Source organism: Mastomys coucha, unplaced genomic scaffold (genome assembly GCF_008632895.1).
Source record: "Mastomys coucha isolate ucsf_1 unplaced genomic scaffold, UCSF_Mcou_1 pScaffold15, whole genome shotgun sequence".
Lineage (NCBI taxonomy): Eukaryota > Metazoa > Chordata > Mammalia > Rodentia > Muridae > Mastomys > Mastomys coucha.
Window position 1 is genome coordinate 121,491,767 of NW_022196897.1, and position 20,187 is coordinate 121,511,953.

At 42.6% G+C, this 20,187-nt stretch overlaps 1 protein-coding gene across 11 annotated transcripts in view; it reads left to right on the top strand.

Annotated features, from left to right (window-relative positions):
* The window catches only part of Plcb4 (phospholipase C beta 4), a 363,080-nt gene that overhangs the window by 327,152 nt on the left and 15,741 nt on the right, over positions 1-20,187 (top strand). For all 11 annotated transcript variants that reach the window (XM_031372018.1, XM_031372023.1, XM_031372019.1 and 8 more), the window contains 6 exons: positions 253-341; positions 1,182-1,332; positions 5,827-5,876; positions 6,124-6,189; positions 14,519-14,634; positions 19,911-19,986. In XM_031372018.1, coding sequence (XP_031227878.1) covers positions 253-341; positions 1,182-1,332; positions 5,827-5,876; positions 6,124-6,189; positions 14,519-14,634; positions 19,911-19,986 — 548 coding nt within the window. The remainder of the gene's footprint in view (positions 1-252; positions 342-1,181; positions 1,333-5,826; positions 5,877-6,123; positions 6,190-14,518; positions 14,635-19,910; positions 19,987-20,187) is intronic.

Sequence of the window (20,187 nt, forward strand, 5' to 3'; positions counted from 1 at the left end):
GACCCTGCTTCAAAAAAAAAAAAGAAAAACAAAACCAAAAGAACAGAACCTGTAGCAAATCACTCTGGTATCCCTGACACTCTATCTTCATTGTTTGGGGGAATTAGAAAGTCCTCAGGTGCTGACTCTTGTTTTTCCTCCTTGTCATCTGTAACTAGCTGCGTTTGATGACCACCTCTTTAAGAATTGAGTGGCATTTTCTTGGTCAGTTCATTTAAACATAATATTGATAGTTCATTGATTGTTTTTCAGATATTGTGGATGCTTTATCCGATCCAAAGAAATTTCTTTCAATCACAGAGAAGAGAGCAGACCAAATGAGAGCAATGGGCATTGAAACTGTAAGTTGAAGTTGGGGGCTAACCATGGTCCAGGGCTGGGAGTTGGTTCCCAAAGAGTGACTACAAAAGCAAGAGAGAGGTGATGTTTCAGAGGGTTTTCAAAACCAAGCTTATCCATTTGATAGTAGTTGGAAGGAGCTACAAAAATATACCACACTTTATGCAGTGTGGCCACTATCAGAGAGAGCTTCTTAGTCACCAGTAAGACCTTTGGAAATGTCTGGTCCACCATAAACGAAATCAGAACTATCTATCCATTAGAAATTATAACAAAGCTTTTTCTGTAACACTGAAAAGCCAAATTACTGAGTTCAGCGAGTTAATGAAAATGGCATTTATTACCAGGTGCTCCATTCTTTGTCCTTGGATCCCAACACTCCCTCTGTTCATCTGTTTCTCTGTTTTAAGTGTTCCTTTGCTAGACTCTTCAGGTTGGAACACATCTAGCCAGTCCCCAGTAGCTAGAAAATGCCGTGCTTATAAAGGAGTTGGGTTATCTTTCCTTGGCTGGATCATTTTTACCAGCACAAGCAAGCTATATAGTCTCACTCCCCTTAGGTAAGAGCTTGCTTGGTTTGTTTAATTTGAGACACAGGCACAGTTTGTAGCTTGCCTGACCTGGAACACACTCTGTGCACAAAACTGGCCTTGCTGCACTCATAACGATCCACCTGTCTCTGACTACTGAGTGCTGGGATTAAAGGAGTGCACCACCAAGCCCAGCTTCAGGCAAAGCTCTTTAAAGGCAGGAAAGCCTGGGAGGCTGAGGGATTTCTCATTAAAGTAAAAATCCTTCTAGAGCCAGCTATTTTAATCATTGGGAATGTTTTTTTATTCCAGAGTGACATAGCAGATGTGCCCAGTGACACTTCCAAAAATGACAAGAAAGGCAAGGCCAACCCAGCCAAAGCGAACGTGACCCCTCAGAGCAGCTCTGAACTCAGACCAACCACCACAGCCGCCCTGGGCTCTGGCCAGGAAGCCAAGAAAGGTGAGGTGTGCGGTTCAACTCCTTGTCAGCTTTGCCATTTTAGCCTCATTGTAGACAGCCTTCACAAAGGCATTTAGAATTGTCACTTCTGCCAACTTTCATTGTGATGCTAGACAAAAAAAAAAGAGAGACTTACTGGACAAGTTACTTGATTTCCTTCTGAGGGTTTGTTTAATGGGAAATCAACGATTGTGTTTCATGGGCTGGAGGCCCATCACCTAACCACACTCCTTGTTATCCTTAGCGTGACAGTGTTTACTTTGACACTCTTCATGGCGGGGGTGAAGGCGCTCTTGCTACCACAGTGCCCGCAGATAAGTCACCCATCTCTGTCTTCCAGACTCCAGCAGGCAGGGGGCACATGAAGCATCAGAGTCACAAATGTCATGGGTAATTTCTCCATACATAGAGAAAAGGCTTGACTGTTTAGTTTTAAAACCAGTAGACGGGCATTTAATGGGCATTTTCAAGTGCTTCTCTGTGAGTGAAACAACAGCTCATAAGAAGTGCCATCGTACAGAAGCACGTGACCCCGTGATGCTATTGGACAGCCTGTACATAAGGAGACGTCCATTCTGACTATTTAAAGTACTCTTCAGTTCAAGAGACCAGGCATCCATTCTAACTGATTGGTACCCATTTCCATATTGACAGTTAAATATTTAAAATACCCCCTTGGCCATAAATAACTTACCACACCCAGTCTATTAATTTCAATAGTAACTTCTTTTTCTCCTAATGGTTTATTAGCATGTGTATTCCCTATTTACAAGTAAATTTAATGCCAGTGGTACAAGGAGATTAAGCCGTTCATACATATACATGCATCCAGTGCTAACAATTTAGGGGAACAAGGAACAGTCTTTCCCAACTGCAGCAGCCTGGTAATTTAGCAGGAAACTAAGTGTGCACTGAACTTCATGGAACAAATTAGGAAATGAAGCTTTACAAAAGTAGCCCAATTTGTACCAGCCCCTGCAGCTGTTTGTTCTTCTCGGGAAGGAACATGGAGCAAGGTAATGACCCAAGCACAGACACTTCCTTTCCAGCCTGGTCAGTATTAGCACTGCTTCTCCTACAGAAGTAGACATTGGAAAATGCAAGAGGTAAAGTTCTTGTCTGACCCATGAGCCCGTAGGGACTGTAGGAATTATAGCTCCTAAAAAGGTGCACTCAACAGGCCTCCAAAGGCTCAGAGTCCATAGCTCTAAATGGGTCTGTACTGGGGTCTATTGGTGAGTTACCTTTGTTCTCCAACAAGACTACATTTGAAACAACCAAGCAGCTATCAACTGAACATCAATGATTTCCCCAATACACACAAAAGGTAGGACTTTATATGCTGTTTCTTCAGGAGGCTTAGAAGCCTACAAGAAGCCACCACATACTAGGTTCTACCAATAAGTAATAATAATAATAATAATAATAATAATAATAATAATAATAATAATAATAATAATAATAACAATAACAATAAAGCTGCATACCTTTGGGGATGTACACACACAGGAAAGGGTAAGAACAGGCCCCAGTGCAATAGGCAGCCCAGCTAGGTGCAATGAGGACTGACTAGTTAGATCAGAAGAGGACCCCCCAGATAGGTCCAGATAGGACTCAGAGATAGGATCCTAATTGAGCTGGACCTTGAAACATAGGTCAGGCTCAACCAGAAGAGATGAGTAAGGAGACCAAGGGAAGGAGGACACCTGAATTGAAGAGGGTAGTAGAAAGTGGAAGCAGTTCACTTGATCTTTCTTGTCTGTAAAGAACTCTGGGATCACTCTGAGGAGGCAGTGAAGGACAACACCAATAGTGTTGACATCAGGAGTTATTACAAGAAGAGATGCTATAAGCCATCAGTGACCCTGGTACTCAGAACTGTATTACAGCACACACCACATTATGATCAGAGGGTTAACCAGAGGAAGAGGTTAATATAGACAGACACATCCTTCATCATTAACTTGTATCTGGAACCATGCTGGGAAAGCTCTTTTGATCTCCTTTCTTAGGAAATACATGGGTAGTAAGTGACTGAGCAGAGAGGGCAATCTGGGTTAAGCTATGGGTCATCATAAGAAAAGAACTAAGGATAAGGATGTAGTTGTTTGAATATGGAGCTTAGAGAAAGACAAAAAGCCCAGATCTACTTCAAGAGACTTCGGGATCACACTCCACAAGTGGATGGCAAGAGAAAGAGAGGAGCTGAGCGGGGACGCCTGTGATGAGAAAATGGTTGACTCCTACAGCACTGTGATTGGTGAGGAGGGAGAGGGGCAGAGGACCAAGAGGATCGGAACCCTCAGGCAGAATGAATGACAGGAAAGAGTGAAAATGAAGACTTCGTTTTGAGAAAGAATTGTAGATTTAGAGAAGTCATGGCTGTAGTGTTTCTGTGCAAGGATGCCTGCTTGCTCATCAGACATGACAGCACAAGTTCTGATAGCACATCTGTAGCAAGCAATGAGGAGAGACAGATGGAAAACATGAGGGTGCAAAGTGATGTGGCCATCAGGAACCTCAGCTGTGGAGACAGGAAGTGAGTGATTCTAGCAGCACCCCCTCGCTGTGCAGCAACCCCTCGCTGTGCAGCGCCCCCTCGCTGTGCAGCGCCCCCTCGCTGTGCAGCACCCCCTCGCTGCGCAGCACCCCCTCGCTGTGCAGCTCTCGCAGTGACTCCGACCATGCTGCACTACTGTTTTAAGAAGAAGAGGTTAAGCATCCCCAGGTCCTAGCTAGTTTCTAGGTTAGAGTTTGAGAAAGGAATTTAGTTGTTCTATGGAGCTATACAGATAATATCAAAAGCTCTATATAGTAAAACTGAAAGTAGCGAGAAACTTTGGAACTTAAGATGTAACTTCTGACCTGATTTCCTATGAGGCAAGTCAGCAGAGAATTACTGTCCAACATGGTAACCCCATGCGGCAATGTAAAGGAGGTGAAATTAAGCTTTGTTCCTCACACGCCCACATTTCAGATGCTCGAGAGCTCCATGTGTCTGGATACCTCACACATAAGCTGTCTCTATTCCTATGAGATGCTCTATTGACCACACTGCTTTAAGCACATAGAGTGGAACCAGTTCTTGTTCTGTGAAATGGGAGATTTTCCTTCCTACTTAGCGAATTAAATCTTTTGTACATCATTTATGTATTTTTCCAACAGTGCAAAATGTAATTGAGGAAGGTACATTATTTTCAGGATTCTGCTTTTAAAAATTTGGTCAAGGCCAAAAAAGAAGAATAAGAATAAGAAGAGGAAGAGGAAGAGGAAGAGAAAGGAGGAGGAGGAGGAGGAGGAGGAGGAGAAAAAAGGAGAAGAAGAAGAAGAAGCAGAAGAAGAAGAAGAGGAGGAGGAAGAGGAGGAGGAGGAGGAAGAGGAAGAGGAAGAGGAAGAAGAAGAAGAAGAAGAAGAAGAAGAAGAAGAAGAAGAAGAAGAAGAAGAAGAAGAAGAAGAAGAAGAGGAGGAGAAGTCTTGTCAGTGTAGGCTGAGGCCTTAGGATTTTCTGGGTGCCTGAGGACCCTGCAGTCTCCTAAGCCTTGTGTGTCCTTTTATAAATAGGAGAGCTGGCAGCCAAGACTAGGAAGCCCTTGGCCCTGTAGCATTCACCTGCCACTTATACTGCCTCTCTCTCTCCCACACTGTGTAGCAGGAGGCCAAGAGGGGGCTGTGACACCAGGCACAAACAATAGCCACATACATCCTGCCCATCCTCCCCTGAAATACCATGGATCTCATCCCTGATTCTCCCAGTCAAGATTTCCTTCTACATCCACCGGATGTGCCAGTCTTAAAATGAATCAAACCTACAAGTGAGAGCATGGGGCTCCATACCTATCTTCCTTAAATAACATCATACCTGCCTTTGGAATGCCAGTAGAAATCAATTATCTTTGAATACACATTCTATTTGCCTACGATGAAAATCTGTAGTCAAACAGAACCCTTTGGGGATTCTTCTGCTGTTGTGTTTGCCTTGACTACTCTGAGTCCAGCCTTTCACTCAGTTAGCAAACAGGCTGAGTGTCTTACTCAAGGTTCTCATGACAGAACCCCTAAAACAGGGAGTCTGATTTCATTTTTCCTGGATTTAAGACGTTGCCAAACTCAGTAACATGTAGCTTAGATGCTAAGGTTAAATCTGTCCAAGAGAAGCTCATAAAGTTTTGCTTGTTGGTGATGGATGTCTAAGATAGGAATAGAGCTGGAAGTTAGATGACTGATACCATGTACCCAAATGCAGAGATGAAAATAGCTGTGACAGGTACTAGGTACCTGACCTCTTCATGGGCCCACTTAGCCCATGCCTTAGTGCTAAGAAGGCTGTCTGATTGGGTGTTATAGTTATTCCTCCTCAATTGCCCTGAGACTATGGGTAAACAGCACATGCAAGCTGTTTTGCAAGTGTCAGGTATAGCTTAGAAAGTTTATATTGTATGTTATTTACTCTAATTTTTAATATACATATTGATATTTTTGTGACTTTTTTTAAAGGTATTGAACTTATCCCTCAAGTGAGGATAGAAGATTTAAAGCAAATGAAGGTAAAATGTCTTGACTACTTTTCAGATATCCATGTACTATGTTCATTGATGAAACAAGTTTTTTTTTCCTTTCACAAACTATAATCATTATGACTACCTCTGGGAAAAGGATAGAAGGAAAGAAAAAGACAGAGAGGGGGAGAGGGCCAAAGAAAAAGAGAGAGAAGGAGGGAGGGAGAGAGAGGGAGGGAAGGAGAGGCGGGGGGAGGTCTCATTTCGGATCCTCTTTTTCTCCTCTCTCCTCCAGGCTTACTTGAAGCATTTAAAAAAACAACAGAAGGAGTTAAACTCTTTAAAGAAGAAACACGCAAAGGTACCATGGTTTTTGCATACGTGGGTATACATTTTGTTAGTTCTTTTGTATTTTACTTTTAGCTCTCTGATGAAGATCTACCACTTCATTTTGTGTTGTGTACAGTGAACCATTCATCACCCAGAAGACTAAGCTAATTCTAGACAGCAAGCGTGACTGTCATCTTACCTCACTGGTGACTGCCGGTGCCTTGTTACCTGGTCACTGTGCAGTAGTTTATAAAATCAGTATGTGGGGGGAGATGCTAGCTGGGGCCACTTCTCACGGTCCTTCTCAGTATAACTAGAAACCTACTGCTGAAGTCTATGCACTTTTATTTTTTTATCACTAAGAAGCCTGTCAGATAGGGGTCAGAAGAAATCTTAAGAGGTAGTTACAAATGTAAGAGAACAAGAAGTGGCCCCAAGAATTCCCAGATAAGTTGAGAAGGTTTTCAATTTTCAGTTTCTTTCAATTCTCAGGCTTCTTTCTGTTCTTCTCTTGCAGAGGAAGGGCGGGGGCATATAGAACTGAGTCGGGGGGGATACAGAACTGAGGTGGCAGAATTCTGAACTGATGCGGGTGGTAGGGATGCTGAACTGAGGCAGTGTGGGGGGATACACAACTGAGGTGTGTGTGGGATGCAAGGCTGAGGTGTGTGGGAGAATACACAACTGAGGTGTGTGGGGGATACAGGACTGGGGTGTGTGTGGGATACAAGACTGAGGTGTGTGTGAGATACACAACTAAGGTGTGTGTGGATACAGGACTGAGGTGTGTATGGGATACACAACTGAGGTGTGTGGGGGATACAGGACTAAGGCGTGTTTGGGGATGCAGAACTGAGGTGCTAGATGTGTGTGGGATATACAACTGAGGTGTGTGTGGGATACAGGACTAAGGTCTGTGTGGGATACAGGACTGAGGTGTGTGTGGGATACAGAACTGAGGTATGTGTGTGGATACAGAACTGAGGTGTGTGTGTGATGCAGAACTGAGGTATGTGTGGGATACAGAACTGAGGTGTGTGTGGGATACAGGACTAAGGTCTGTGTGGGATGCAGAACTGAGGTGTGTGTGGGATACAGAACTGAGGTATGTGTGTGGATACAGAACTGAGGTGTGTGTGTGATGCAGAACTGAGGTGTGTGTGGGATACAGAACTGAAGTGTGTGTGGGATACAGAACTGAGGTGTGTGTAGGATGCAGAACTGAGGTGTGTGGGATACAGGACTAAGGTCTGTGTGGGATACAGGATTGAGGTGTGTGTGGGATACAGGACTAAGGTCTGTGTGGGATACAGGACTGAGGTGTGTGTGGGATACAGGACTAAGGTCTGTGTGGGATACAGGACTGAGGTGTGTGTGGGATACAGGACTAAGGTCTGTGTGGGATGCAGAACTGAGGTGTATGGGGGATGCACAACTGCTTTTCCCTCTTGAGAAGCCTAATAACTGCACCCACTGTCAGGATCCTGTGAGTCACAGAGACACGTAGACCCCCTTTCTTTGTCTGAAAGGACTTTGAAACTCTTTCATGTTAATATTGTATGCCCACTTCTTTCTACTCTGCCACGGCTCCACTCAGGTCTGTGCTTCCTGCTGGGAGTGAGGACTAAGCACGCCGATGTGCCTGTGGCATGCCTGAGAAGCTTGGCCTTTCTCTAACGATTTGTTCTCGGGCTGGACCTTACCCGGGGCCCATGATGTTCCCCGTGCTGTGGAATTGATTGTTAATGTTCCCCGTGCTGTGGAATTGATAGTTAAGCGTGTTTACTGGCAGGTTGCTTCTGAGACTCTTACAGACTTTCATGAGTATGTGTTGTACTTCTCTTTTGCATGGCAAAATACCATGACCAAGACAACTTATAAAAGAAAGCATTTCATGGGAGCTCACAGTTTCAGAGGGTGAGTCCATGACCATCATGGTAGTGAGCATAGCAGCAGGCAGGTATGGTGCTGGAGAAGAAGCTGAGAACTTACAAGTTGAGAGTACAAGCTAGAGAGAGAGGGATGGGGGCAGAGAGAGACAAAGGCAGAGAGACTCTCTCACTGGGAATAGCATGTGCTTTTGAAACCTCACAGCCCACTCCCAGGAACACACATCCAACAAGGATACACCATCTAGTCCTTCCCAAACAGTTCTACAATCAGCAGAACAAGCATTCAAATATATATGAGCCGATGGATGTCTCATTCAAACCAGTGCACCCTGGGCAGTCAGCTGTGTTTTCCCACTTCTTTTTTCATGTTCTCTTACACTTCAGAAGTTGAAGTCATACTGTACTTTGAAATCTTAGGAATGAATCTCTTCTCTCATATTAGATACACTTTGTTACTCGGCCTGCTGTGTATTATATTTATGAAGTCTACATCTTACATACAGCTAGTATGATGAATGATACTAACATTTATGCATGCCACTCTGTGTTACACAAAACCTAAACAATAGTCTTAACATTTAGACATGAATAAACTGAAATTGAAATTTAGAGGACCATTCCTGGCTGAGGGAACTGTAACTAGTCACATGCTGGCTGCATGCTCCAACGCACTGTCTACTTTTATAAAGAACATTTCTAGAATTGTTGCATTGTCTAAGTGCCTTACAAAGAATTGACTTCTAATAATTATACCTTTTTGTTTATAGACAGTCTATAATTTTTATCTGTAATACTTAATTAATATTCTCACTCTCTTAGCTAGCTTGTCAGATAAAGGATAAATGAACATTTACTTGTGTATATAGACTTGGGCTTAGTCTGCAAACAGGCTTGTCTTTAAGACAGAAGGGAAACTGTTGAAGCACAGGGCACATGGACTGAGTCTGTTGCCATTAGGCATATTTGTACTTTGTCTCCTTTGTCCTCTTACTAGTTTTTCCACCTGAAAAACCTCTTTAAATGATATGAATAGCTAATGTGTAGTTTTTCTCTTAAACATTTATCCTTTTAAAAAAATAAGTCTTCCTTATCCTTGGGTATTTCGTATATGTACATAATGAAATATGATCATATTTAGTCTTATATCCTCACAACATAGTCCTCCCTCTCTCAATCTTATGTCTTTTTTTAAAAAAAACCCATTAAATCTAATTAGTGCACTGTAGCCAATATGTGCTTGGGTGTGGGCCTATCTCCTGAAACGGGCCTGCCACTGGGAGAACCTCAAAAAGAATGATCCTGTCTCTCCTAGCTATCAACACCCAGTAGCTCCTCAGTAGCGAGTGGGACCAACAGAAGCACCTCTCCATCTATGCTTAATTTTTAAATGGCTCAATCATATAGCAGGGCTAATGAGGTAACCACAGCTGCTATGAGTTCATGAAAGTGATAATCATGCCATCCCCAGAAGACATCATTTTATAACATTCTTCCACATCATCTGCCTCTCACATTCTTCCTTCCCTCTCTTCTTGGCCAGTGGTAAAGAATTGTTAAAGATGCATGCTCAGTCTCTACTCAATACTTTGACCAATTACGAGTCCCTGTACTGAGTGCTGCCCACTAATAAAAGAAACTTTCCCCACCAAGACTGGGAGCAGACCAGGTCTGTGGGTGTAAACATAAATATTTAGAAGGCAACTGGACATAGTGACCATTTAACAAAATAACATTAGCAGTTTCTGTGCTGGGCCTTATGATCTCCTAAGCCCTGGTCTTTTGACTAAGATTACAATGCCAGCGTGAAATTCCTTCTTGCGGAGCAGGCCTGAGATGCAATCAGAAAGTAGTTACTAGCCCTGTAACAGTCATGCAGCTAGTGCACAGGTGGGGACATCTTGTCTGGCAGGTTGGTGTTGCATCATGCATGGTCCAACACTAGGTCAAAACCACAGATGGTTTTATCTCTCACCAGCCCACAGAGCATTTTCTGGCACTTTGAAGGCTGCAAAATAGGGGAGAAGTTCTCCGGTCAGTTTGAGATGGATTTCTATGTTTCCTGCAGCCAACAAAAATATGTGGTATCCTCAGCACCAGGTGTTAGCATCAGGACATCCAAAGCCTGTGGCGATGCATGGGCGGGTCCACAGACCTGTTGCCAGGGCAACAGCCACCATATTCCCAGAATCCCTTGGGCTCACCTCCCACCTTTACGTGGCTGCTACGTCACAACCCATATATATGGGGAACATTCCTCCATCTTTCTCTCTCTCCCCCTCCTCTCTTTCCGCGCCACTACCCCCTCTCTCCCTCTCAATTAAACCTCTTACACGTGGAACTGTTTGGGCCTAGTGTAGTATGTTTTGACGTGACCCGTGGTTCCAACACATCAACAGGGTCTTACCACATAATTACTATTGACAACCAAAGACACTGGCAGTTATCTGTGTTGTTTTGGAGATATCTGAGGACCCTGGGACCAATAACTCTTAGGGAGGTATCATGCCTTACAATGAAATTATTGCTTAATAACTCATATCTTCTGGGAATGGTATTGTCCACTAATACAAGACCTCTTTTTAAGTAGGTGTATTTAGAAATTAGCTTTTTAACTAATAAGATAAAACTCACCTGAAGCCTATCATTTCACAAGCCAATTAAAATATAATTGGAGGAGGGATAGCATAATGTATGTGATATGAAAGAGGAGGCACTTGAAGTTACAGAATTAAGCAGAAATGTGAGTAGGGAGACAGTGAGGAAGAGAGGGTAGTAAATGGGCTAACAAAAGCTAAGGATATATAAATTTTTTTTAGGTATATTAATAATAGTATGTAAAGGGGCACTATGATTATATTCTTTTACTGGTTAGCTTTTTCTTGGTAAAAAGCCATATCACAATGAAGGATAGATAGAGAGATGTAACTATGTCCATTTTTGTGAATATTCATCATATCACTGGGAAGATAGGATCATCTATCCTCATGGAGGGCAGAGCTTAACTGAATCGCTTGGCGTTTAAATGTTAGAGCCAGGATGGAACCTAAGTTGAGCAAAGGGCAGGATCTTCGCTACTTTACCCATCTTCTCCTGGATTTCCCCAGACAAGCTTTTATTTCCATATATCATCTTCTGTGTGGTCTCAGGAACAGGTTTTAGAATAATGGAGACTGTTGGGGCACAGTGTCTATCTTTCTTCAGAATTGAATTTCAGCATTGAATTGTTGGGCTAGAGCTGCAGGGCTTCACAGAGATGCATCTTGTGCCAGCCCAGACTGAGTTGCAATCTCCAAGCAAGGTGTAAAAATGTTTTTGTTTTGTTTTGTTTTGTTTTGTTTTGTTTTGTTTTAATTCATGTTTCATGGTCTTTTTCTTTCTTTTTTCCCTTTTTATTGAAAATAGATTTTTTTCCTAACATAATAATACATCTTATTTTTTTTCTTTTCCCTCCCTCCCTCTTCTCCTTCTTGTTCCTTCTTAACTCCCCTCCCATTCAGATTCCCTCCCTTTCTGCTTTTTATTAGGAAACACACAGGCTTCTAAGGGATAATAATAAAAATAATATAATAACATAAACCAAAAACTAACACATTGGAGTGGGACATAACAAACCAACAAAAGGGAAAGAGCCCAAGAGAAGCCACAGGAAATAGATACAGACACAGAGACCTATGTGTCACACATGCAGGGATACCACCATAACACTAAACTGATAGCTATATGTACCCAAAGGAACAATGCAGGCCTGTGACTACTGCCCAGTCTCTGTGAGTCATACATGTGTCCATCACGTTGCTTTAGATGGCCTTGTTTCCTTGGTGACCTCCATCCTTGCTGGTTCTTACACTCTTTCTACCTCCTCTCTTGCAGGGCTCCTGGAGCCCCAAGAGGAAGGATTTGATGGAGACATCCTATTCAGGGCAGTTTTCCAAGATCTCACTCTCTACATATTGTCTGGATATGTGTCTCTGTATTTGTTCCCATCTGCTGCAGGAGGAAGTGTCTCTCATGATGGCTGAGCAAGGCACTGATCTATGAGTATAGCAGAATGTCATTAGGAATCATGTTATTGCTATGTTCTTTAGTAGAACAGTATTAACTGTTTTTACCCTAGGTCCCCTGGGCTATCTGGTCTCAAGTCACTCAAGCAGTGTCAGGTATGGGTTCTGTCTTGTAGAATGGTCTAAGTCAAATCAGACATTGGTTGGTTACTTCCACAAGCTTTGTGCCACCATTGCTCTAGCATATCTTGCAGGCAGAACACCATTGTAGATCACAGACTTTGTATCTAGGTTTGAATTTACATTTCTCCTTTGGTAGTGTTTAGAGTTACTTCCTCTACCAAAGCCCATATAGGAGTGATGGCTCTCTGTAGGCACAATGGAATATCACTCTGCAGTTAAAAACAAAACAACAAAGTCAAGAAATTCAGAGATAAATGAGTGAGTCTAGAAAAAAATATCATCCTGAGGACATAACTGGGACTCAAAGAAGACAAATATATTTACCCACTTATATATGAATGTTAGCTGTAAAGCATGCTATAATCTATAACCACAGGGGTTAGGTATAGAGTAAAGGACTAGTAGGGGGCATATAGAGCGCCCCCTAGGAAAAGGAAATAGAGTAGATAGTTATGGATGGATGGAATGGAGGCCAAGTTGGAAGGGAAAGGGGGGAAGAAGAGGAAGGGAATGTGAGGGGAGACACCTAAATTAAGGACCATGTATGGAATAGTATAAGAACCTAAAAGGGTGGAAGCTTCCTAAAATGTATACGTATATGAAGACAGACTAAAGGAAATTCAACAAATATTAGGGAGACAGCCCCAACTTGGACATCTATTGCCACCAGATGAAGCTTCCAGAACCAGGAATAGATTGACTCTGATCAAGCCATTGTCCAAAGGGGTCCTATGGGAACCCCCAAACAAAAAACGCTGTTGTCAAAACTGTAGGTTGCTCTCCACAAACCGACATCAAGGCCCTATTGCTGCAGACAACACCTACACAACTCATTGAACATGGAGATGCATTTTACATAAGCATCCGTCCTAAGCTCATTTATAAACATGAAAGTTAGCTCCAAGGTAAAGCAGTGAATGAAGCAGGAATGTGAGAATCTGCTATTTATAAAAGAAAGCCCTGGAAAAAGGTCAGTGATACAGTGGTAGGACTGAGAGAGAAAAGACAAGGGTAATGACCACTGGGGCCCTTGGCTGCTTATGGTCAATTGCTTTTGACTCTCAGAATGCAGCTGGTAATTAGGATTCTAATTGTCTCTTGGCTTCTAGAATCACTTTTTCAATCTGAAGTGGAAAGTAGGGTAATGGTTCTTGGGAGCCCATTAGACTAGACACACAAGAAAGTAAAGAAACCGGTAATCCTTCCCAACAGTGAGCTCAAGGTCCAAATCTCGGGTTAGTTTCATTAAGAGACAAGATGATTTTCAGTTGTCTGTGCTGGTCACATCCTTAAAAGAAAATATTTTCAATCCCAGGTTAGAGGAGTACTACCAGTAACATGTTAGAAGAATTGGAGTCCAGATGCCCTCAGCCACTGGGAAGGAAGTAACTAGGAGGAGTTGTCTAGACTTAACAACAGTCAGGAAAGTAAGAGCACTTATTCCTGTCCAAGATCAAGAGAGACTCGGTGTCTACACCTTGAAAGTATGAGACACCCCCCCCCCCATTATTCTCCCGAGGAAAACCATAAACCAAGTTCCTTATTATGGGAATTTCCTGCTTTCCACCCAACCCTCCAGTTCTATCTCTTCTTCAAACAACTTGAGGAGGGTGGGAAGGTAGATGTAGGTCTTAGGCTTGTGGCACCAATATCAAATGCGTCAAATAAAGCGCCTTAGAAACCTGCACATCCATGGCATGCCATGGGATGGCATCCACGGGGTAGGAGGTATCTTGGAACATATGCTTGTACTACATGTAACTTGGCTTTTAGTACTGTTAAAAATCTCATCTTACCACAATATAATAAAAAAGGCAAAAAGGTCTACCATTGAAACTAGTGAAAAATGTGTGCTTGGCTCTGCAAGTGGTGTAGCTGATAAGATGAAGGCTGCTTCTGAACTTGGCAGTTGTAATTCATGAGGGAGCATCAAGGTTAGGAGGTGGGAGGGGTGATGGCACAGCTGGCTCACAGTCTACTTCTCCACATCTTTCCAGTTCAGGAAAAGCCCAAATGGCTAACCGAATTTTCAGCAGTTCATGTGGGATGCCACTTAAAAGCAGGGCTCCCTTTTGAAGTGGTGTGTTCATCCCCTTTTAGGGATGCTCTTGAACTCTAAGGTTGGGTGAGGACCAGAAGCCTGCCTGGATCTCAGACTGCATTACTTACTGGCTCTCCAAATAAACACTTGGGGAAGCTGATGAAAACCAGGCCAGCCTGGCAGGGTAAAGCTTCTCAGCTTCAATTAAAGTCCAGCTTGTAACTGCAAACTCTTCTTGCTCAGGAGCACAGTACCATGCAGAAGTTACACTGCACACAAGTTGACAAAATCGTGGCCCAGTACGACAAAGAGAAGTCGACTCATGAGAAAATCCTAGAGAAGGCGATGAAGAAGAAGGGGTAAGTCCAATGATTGACTTGTAAAGCTCCCCACATAGGAGTGTAACTGCATCGCTCAGTTGCCTTCATGGACCAGGAGGGACTTAGTGTGATTTCATCATTAAAGACTATGCCTAGAAAATGAGTGGTCCCTTCATTTCAGACCCTGTGTCTCCACAGCAGGGTGAGCATCAGCCAGCTTGGTTGTGGTTTAAGGGTGGTCTCAATAGAGCTCCCAGAACCTTTAGTTCATGGTAATCTGTTCTGTTGTTTGTTTATTTGTTTGTTTCTGTTTAAGAAGTTGGCCAAAAATAATTTTTTGCTTGTTTTTTTGTTTGTTTGGTTTTTTTTTTTGTTTTTCTCGAGACAAGGTTTCTCTGTGTAGTCCTGGCTGTCCTGGACCAGGCTGGCCTCGAACTCAGAAATCCGCCTGCCTCTGCCTCCCAAGTGCTGGGATTAAAGGCGTGTGCCACCACCGCCCAGCCAAAAATAATTTTTAAATTAACTCTTTCACCCTAAGGATTGGTTATGACTTTGTTTTATAAATAATTTTTTAAAAGTTGCAATAATGTAGTTTATTTTCAGTTTCACTCTCTAGTATTCTAATTAACTACAACCCACCACAAGACTAATTCCTATCATGGTATATTACTTGTTAATTGGTCTTTGTTATTATTAGCTACCATTAGTAATATCATTACATTTCACTATGTATAATTTACATAGTAATCACTGCCATAGGCCTATAAGTAGGAAACATATACTACAACTCCAAATACCTGTGGTTTTAGACATCCACAGGGGGATGGCGGTGTCTTGGAACATATGCTTGTAGTACATGTAACTTGGCTTTTCATAATGTTAAATCCCATCTTACCACAGTATAATAATAATCAGGAAAAAAAGTTGACATTGGTGAGCTACCACTGGTGGAACACCACTACACTGGCTGGTTTACCCCCTCCCCTTTCTTTCTGGTATTCCCTCTGGAGTTGCACACTGCATTTACTTTCTGCTTGGTCTTCTTACCCTGTGATAGATTCTGTCTTTCCTGTCTTTCATGGGCTTTGCATTTTGTGGCCACTCAGTCATTTGTATAATGCCTCTAACCTGACTTCTAGAGTAAGTAGAGGGAGGTTACTGCCCTGGCCTGTGGGGCGTTCAGCAGGGACCTAGGGCAGGGGAGAGAGACTGAAGCGGGACAAGAGACACAAAGAATGAGAGCAAGACAGGTGTCTGATCAAGCTCTGAAAAACTCTACTTCGGGGTGGCAATATAAGCATAAACAAGAGGAAGATTCAAGGAGGGCGGAAGAGCCGCAGGGGCTTTCCGAAGGTCAGGCGGCAATCTTCAGTCTCTGGAACCAGCGGTCACAGGGTCCTCCACACCCACAAATACTCTTACTGTTAGACTACACAAGTTCTCTCAGGGATGTATGTGTAAGCTAGTAAATTTCCACAAACACCCACACAAGTCCTCTCAGGGCTGTATGTGTAAACGTACATTTCCACAAGGCCATGGTTAAGGCCATAGCTCCTGGCAGGTTACGGATCTTTGAGTGACACATCCAAAAGTGTAGCTTCCCTCTTGGTGCACAGGATACCACTGTAGGTGATGATGTGTTGGAAATGGCAGTGCTGACCTGGATCAGTTGGTGAAGGACGTCCCTGGCCAACATCCATCTGCATGTGCTGTTCAGTACTTTCCCCCTTTAGAATAAGTAGCTTGGGGAAATACCATCAGACTGCACACACATACATATTCTGTACATTTCAGACATCATTTTGGGCCTAGATTTGTTTTCCATCAGTAGATTGTATGATTTTTGTTTTTGTTTTTTAATGTTTTGAAATCCTGCTAGGGTCTTCTAGCCTTCCACAGTATGAGAGGAAAGGAGAGAAAATAAACATCTTTCTAGCTTTCTCCTTTCTCTTTAATGTTCAATCAAGATAACATCTAGAAAGCTAAGGATCTGAATTCAGATGGATTGTTTTTGTTACAAATTCCTGGTCCCGAAATTCTAATTTCATGGCATGGAGCCAATGTCCTTGGCTTGAAGCATCAGTGGCAGATTATTATGTGCTCACACTCACCCTGGGGCTCATTTTGGAAAGCACCTTCCTTTTATTACAGTTGCATTTTCTAGAAAAACACAAACAAGGCAGCATATGTGGAAGTGATCCACCTTTTGTTTGTTTCCCCCATGGTTGTTCTGTGTTTCACTGAAGCAGAGCCATGTCCTCTTAATTGAAAAGCATTTGGATATATTTTTTAAGTGAGTGAGGACAAGTTCAAGTTCAGCAGCCCATCTCCTGTGCTCAGGGAGATACTGGGAGGAGGTGTAGTGAGTGTGAGGATGTCTGTCCTGTTATTTCCGTGACACTGGCTGCACTACCATGTAAATTAACTACCTGACATAAAGGAGGAAGAAGGAGTGTTTCTGGCTCCTGGACCCCCTCTGTCGTGGTGGAGGAGGCAGGCAGAGCAGCAGGTCACTCTCATCCTCAGAAGCATGTGGCGGCAGATGCTTGCATGACCAAGGACATAGGCACCAGCAGCAGCTCAAACCATCCTAGTCCTGCCCTGATGGCCTGCTTCCTCCAGCAAGACCCTGGTCCTAAGAGTCCCCCAGCCTCCCGGAGCAGGAGCCTCTAAGGTGACAGCCCACGCGAACCGAAAGAGCTGACTTTAGAGGCTCTGACCGTATCCAGTGTTATCTTTTTTTTTTTTTAAGATATTTTCCCATTTTTCAATGTAATTTTTAAAACAAAAGGTTGGAAGGGAGGTGTATACTGTAATACCATGTTTTTAAGGGACAAGGTTTTGGTGGAATTTTCAGCTCTTTCTAAGAATAAACTTACTTTTGTTTACATATCACCTATCAACAGATGTGCTGTGTTTTTCCTGGATTGCTGTATTGAAATTTTCATGTGTTTTTATTTTCAGAAAACCATCTTTTGTTATTTTGGAGGATTTTGTACATGTATCCAATGAAATACACTAATATCTACCCTCCATTTTTTCCCTCTGAAGTCCCCCATATTTCTCTCAACGTATCTCCTTCCCAACTTTTTGTCTTCCTTTTCATTATTTTTAATAAACCGCTAAGTCTAATTATTGCTATTTATATGTGCCCGGGTGTGGGGCCTCTTTCTGGATTTTTCAATCAGGGTTTTGTAAGTTTCTGGACTCAGTACTACATAGTAACTCTTCAGAGAATGATACTAGGGATAATATTGTCCCAGAACATCAGAAAGTACCTACTTTATCTTATTTTTATTCTCAAGCATAAGTGGAATGAGGTTATACTTAGGACTGCTTGTTAAAGATGAGACAATGGCCGTGGAGCAGGAGTTGAGGTCCTACAATGTCTAAAGTCCTATGTCACCCGAGTAACAGGAGGCCGAGGAAGCCTGCTTGTAGGTTTCTTTGTGGGTCCATGCTGCCAAATGCAAATTTGCTCCATGGCTCTGCAAAAAGAATTTTCCCAGTACTTGAAAACAAGACCAAAACAAAAAACAGAAAACAAACAAAACAAGGCATTGAATGTTTCTTTTTTTTTTCTTTTTTCTTTTTGGTTTTTCGAGACAGGGTTTCTCTGTATAGCTCTGGCTGTCCTGGAACTCACTCTGTAGACCAGGCTGTCCTCAAACTCAGAAATCTGCCTGCTTCTGCCTCCCTCTTCATAGCCAGTTACCAGATGTTTTCATCTGCACAGCCAGCTCCAATGAGAGCTTTCTCTTATTACCTAGACTTTGTTACCTGGTTGCCAAAATTCACGAAAAGGGAGAATTTGGTTATATGTCTTTGGATATCTCCATAATGTGATCCATGTCTAGAACATATGCAGGCATTCTTGGGCTGAAGATGGTCTGAGTTATGATTTTCCAATTTCATGGTGATGCAGGAGTTACCAGCATCCAGGAGAATATGAAGGTGGAATTCTGAATTTGAGCTTCGCCTGAATTTTCAGTAGGTGGTAGGATATCTTGTGATTCTGGTCAGCATCTCCCAGCCAGCCACATGAAAACAGGAACGGTTGGTCTTCTGCAGTGGACTGGATAGGTTGGCTGGGTTAAATACATCTTGTATTTCTAATGCTTTCAACTTACAATATGGGTTCATCAGACTTCATCCCCATCCTCAGTGAAGGAGTGCCTGCAACGGTTTTCCCTACTTTTCAGACCCAACCAAAGGGAATGATTGAAGCCAGAAAAGGAGCTGTACTGAAGTGCTCCTATGTAACTAACAGTCTCTCATGAGTTTGCCATGCAGTATAACAGGGAGAAGGTGAATGGGGATGGCAGAGAAAGAAAAGCTAATGTTGGAGAAATCAGGATAAATGTTTCTGCAAAGGCAGAACATAAATAAGGCATGTGCAAAGGGGAATAATTATGCAGTCATGACTTCTTAATATTACAGGGATCCTTAGCTATACCAGCTGCTTAAGGATACTGAATAAAACCCGTCATAGCATTTACTGTGAGAGTTTCTGGAATGAAGCCAGAGGAACACTTCAGCTTGCTGGATAATAGCCTGGAGAAGAAACACACTGAGTGCTGGTCATTGAGGAGCAGTGGCTGTGATGGGCAAGCCTGTTTGCAGGAGAGAGTGTTGCTCTCAGGGGATGCTCCTTTAATAGATTGAAGGTAGTGAGCCGGGCTAGCGTAAGGCAGAGCATACGTGCTGAGGACAGAAGCCTAGTTCCTGTCCTGGTTTCAGCAATAATGTGGAAAAGAAAATACCAGCACCGAAATAAGCAGTAATGGCTGCTGGGTAGTTGCCTGATACATATTTTCTACTCATAGGAGAATAAGAAGCCAGCCTCTCTCCCTTGTCAAGTAGTGCCAATAAATGCTATTTTCTTCCTCACTGGCATGTTTAAAAGACAAAAAATCTGGCTTTTTGACCAAAATGAAAGAATTAGACATTCATTTCAAGGCTGTTTGCATCCCTAATAATATTCTATGAAATAAAAAAAAAAAAAAAAAAAAAAAACCGGCTTGAAGAAAAACAGGAACCAAAATGGAAACTCTGACAACAGACCCTACACAAGGCAATAATTGCTGGGTCTGAAGTATCTCTTTGTGCTGTTGTTGAATTGAGCAATCATGCTACAGATAATATTTTCTAAGGTAAAAATCTATTGCTGGAAAATAGATGCTGCCCAATGAGCCATAGCATCCTGGATATATTTGATGAATATATTGTCTTCATCAGAAAGTGTTGTTATAGAGGCCCAAGGGAACTGAAAGATACCTAATTTCTGGCACACATTTTCAATTCTATATTTTCAGGGGAAGTAATTGTCTTGAAATAAAAAAAGAAACAGAAATTAAAATTCAGACCTTGACAACGGATCACAAATCTAAGGTAAGAAAACACCAGTTTTTACACGGTGACTTGCAAAGGATACTTTATAGTTTATGTTAGCAGGGGCCACTCTGGATTGATCTGGTATCAGAAACAATAGGAGAGAGTTGGACTGCTAAGGCAGGGTCAGAGGTTCGTGTTTGCCTCAGATTTCTTGTCTTTGAGAAGAGCCACTTCACAGAGAATCAACATCTTTTTGCC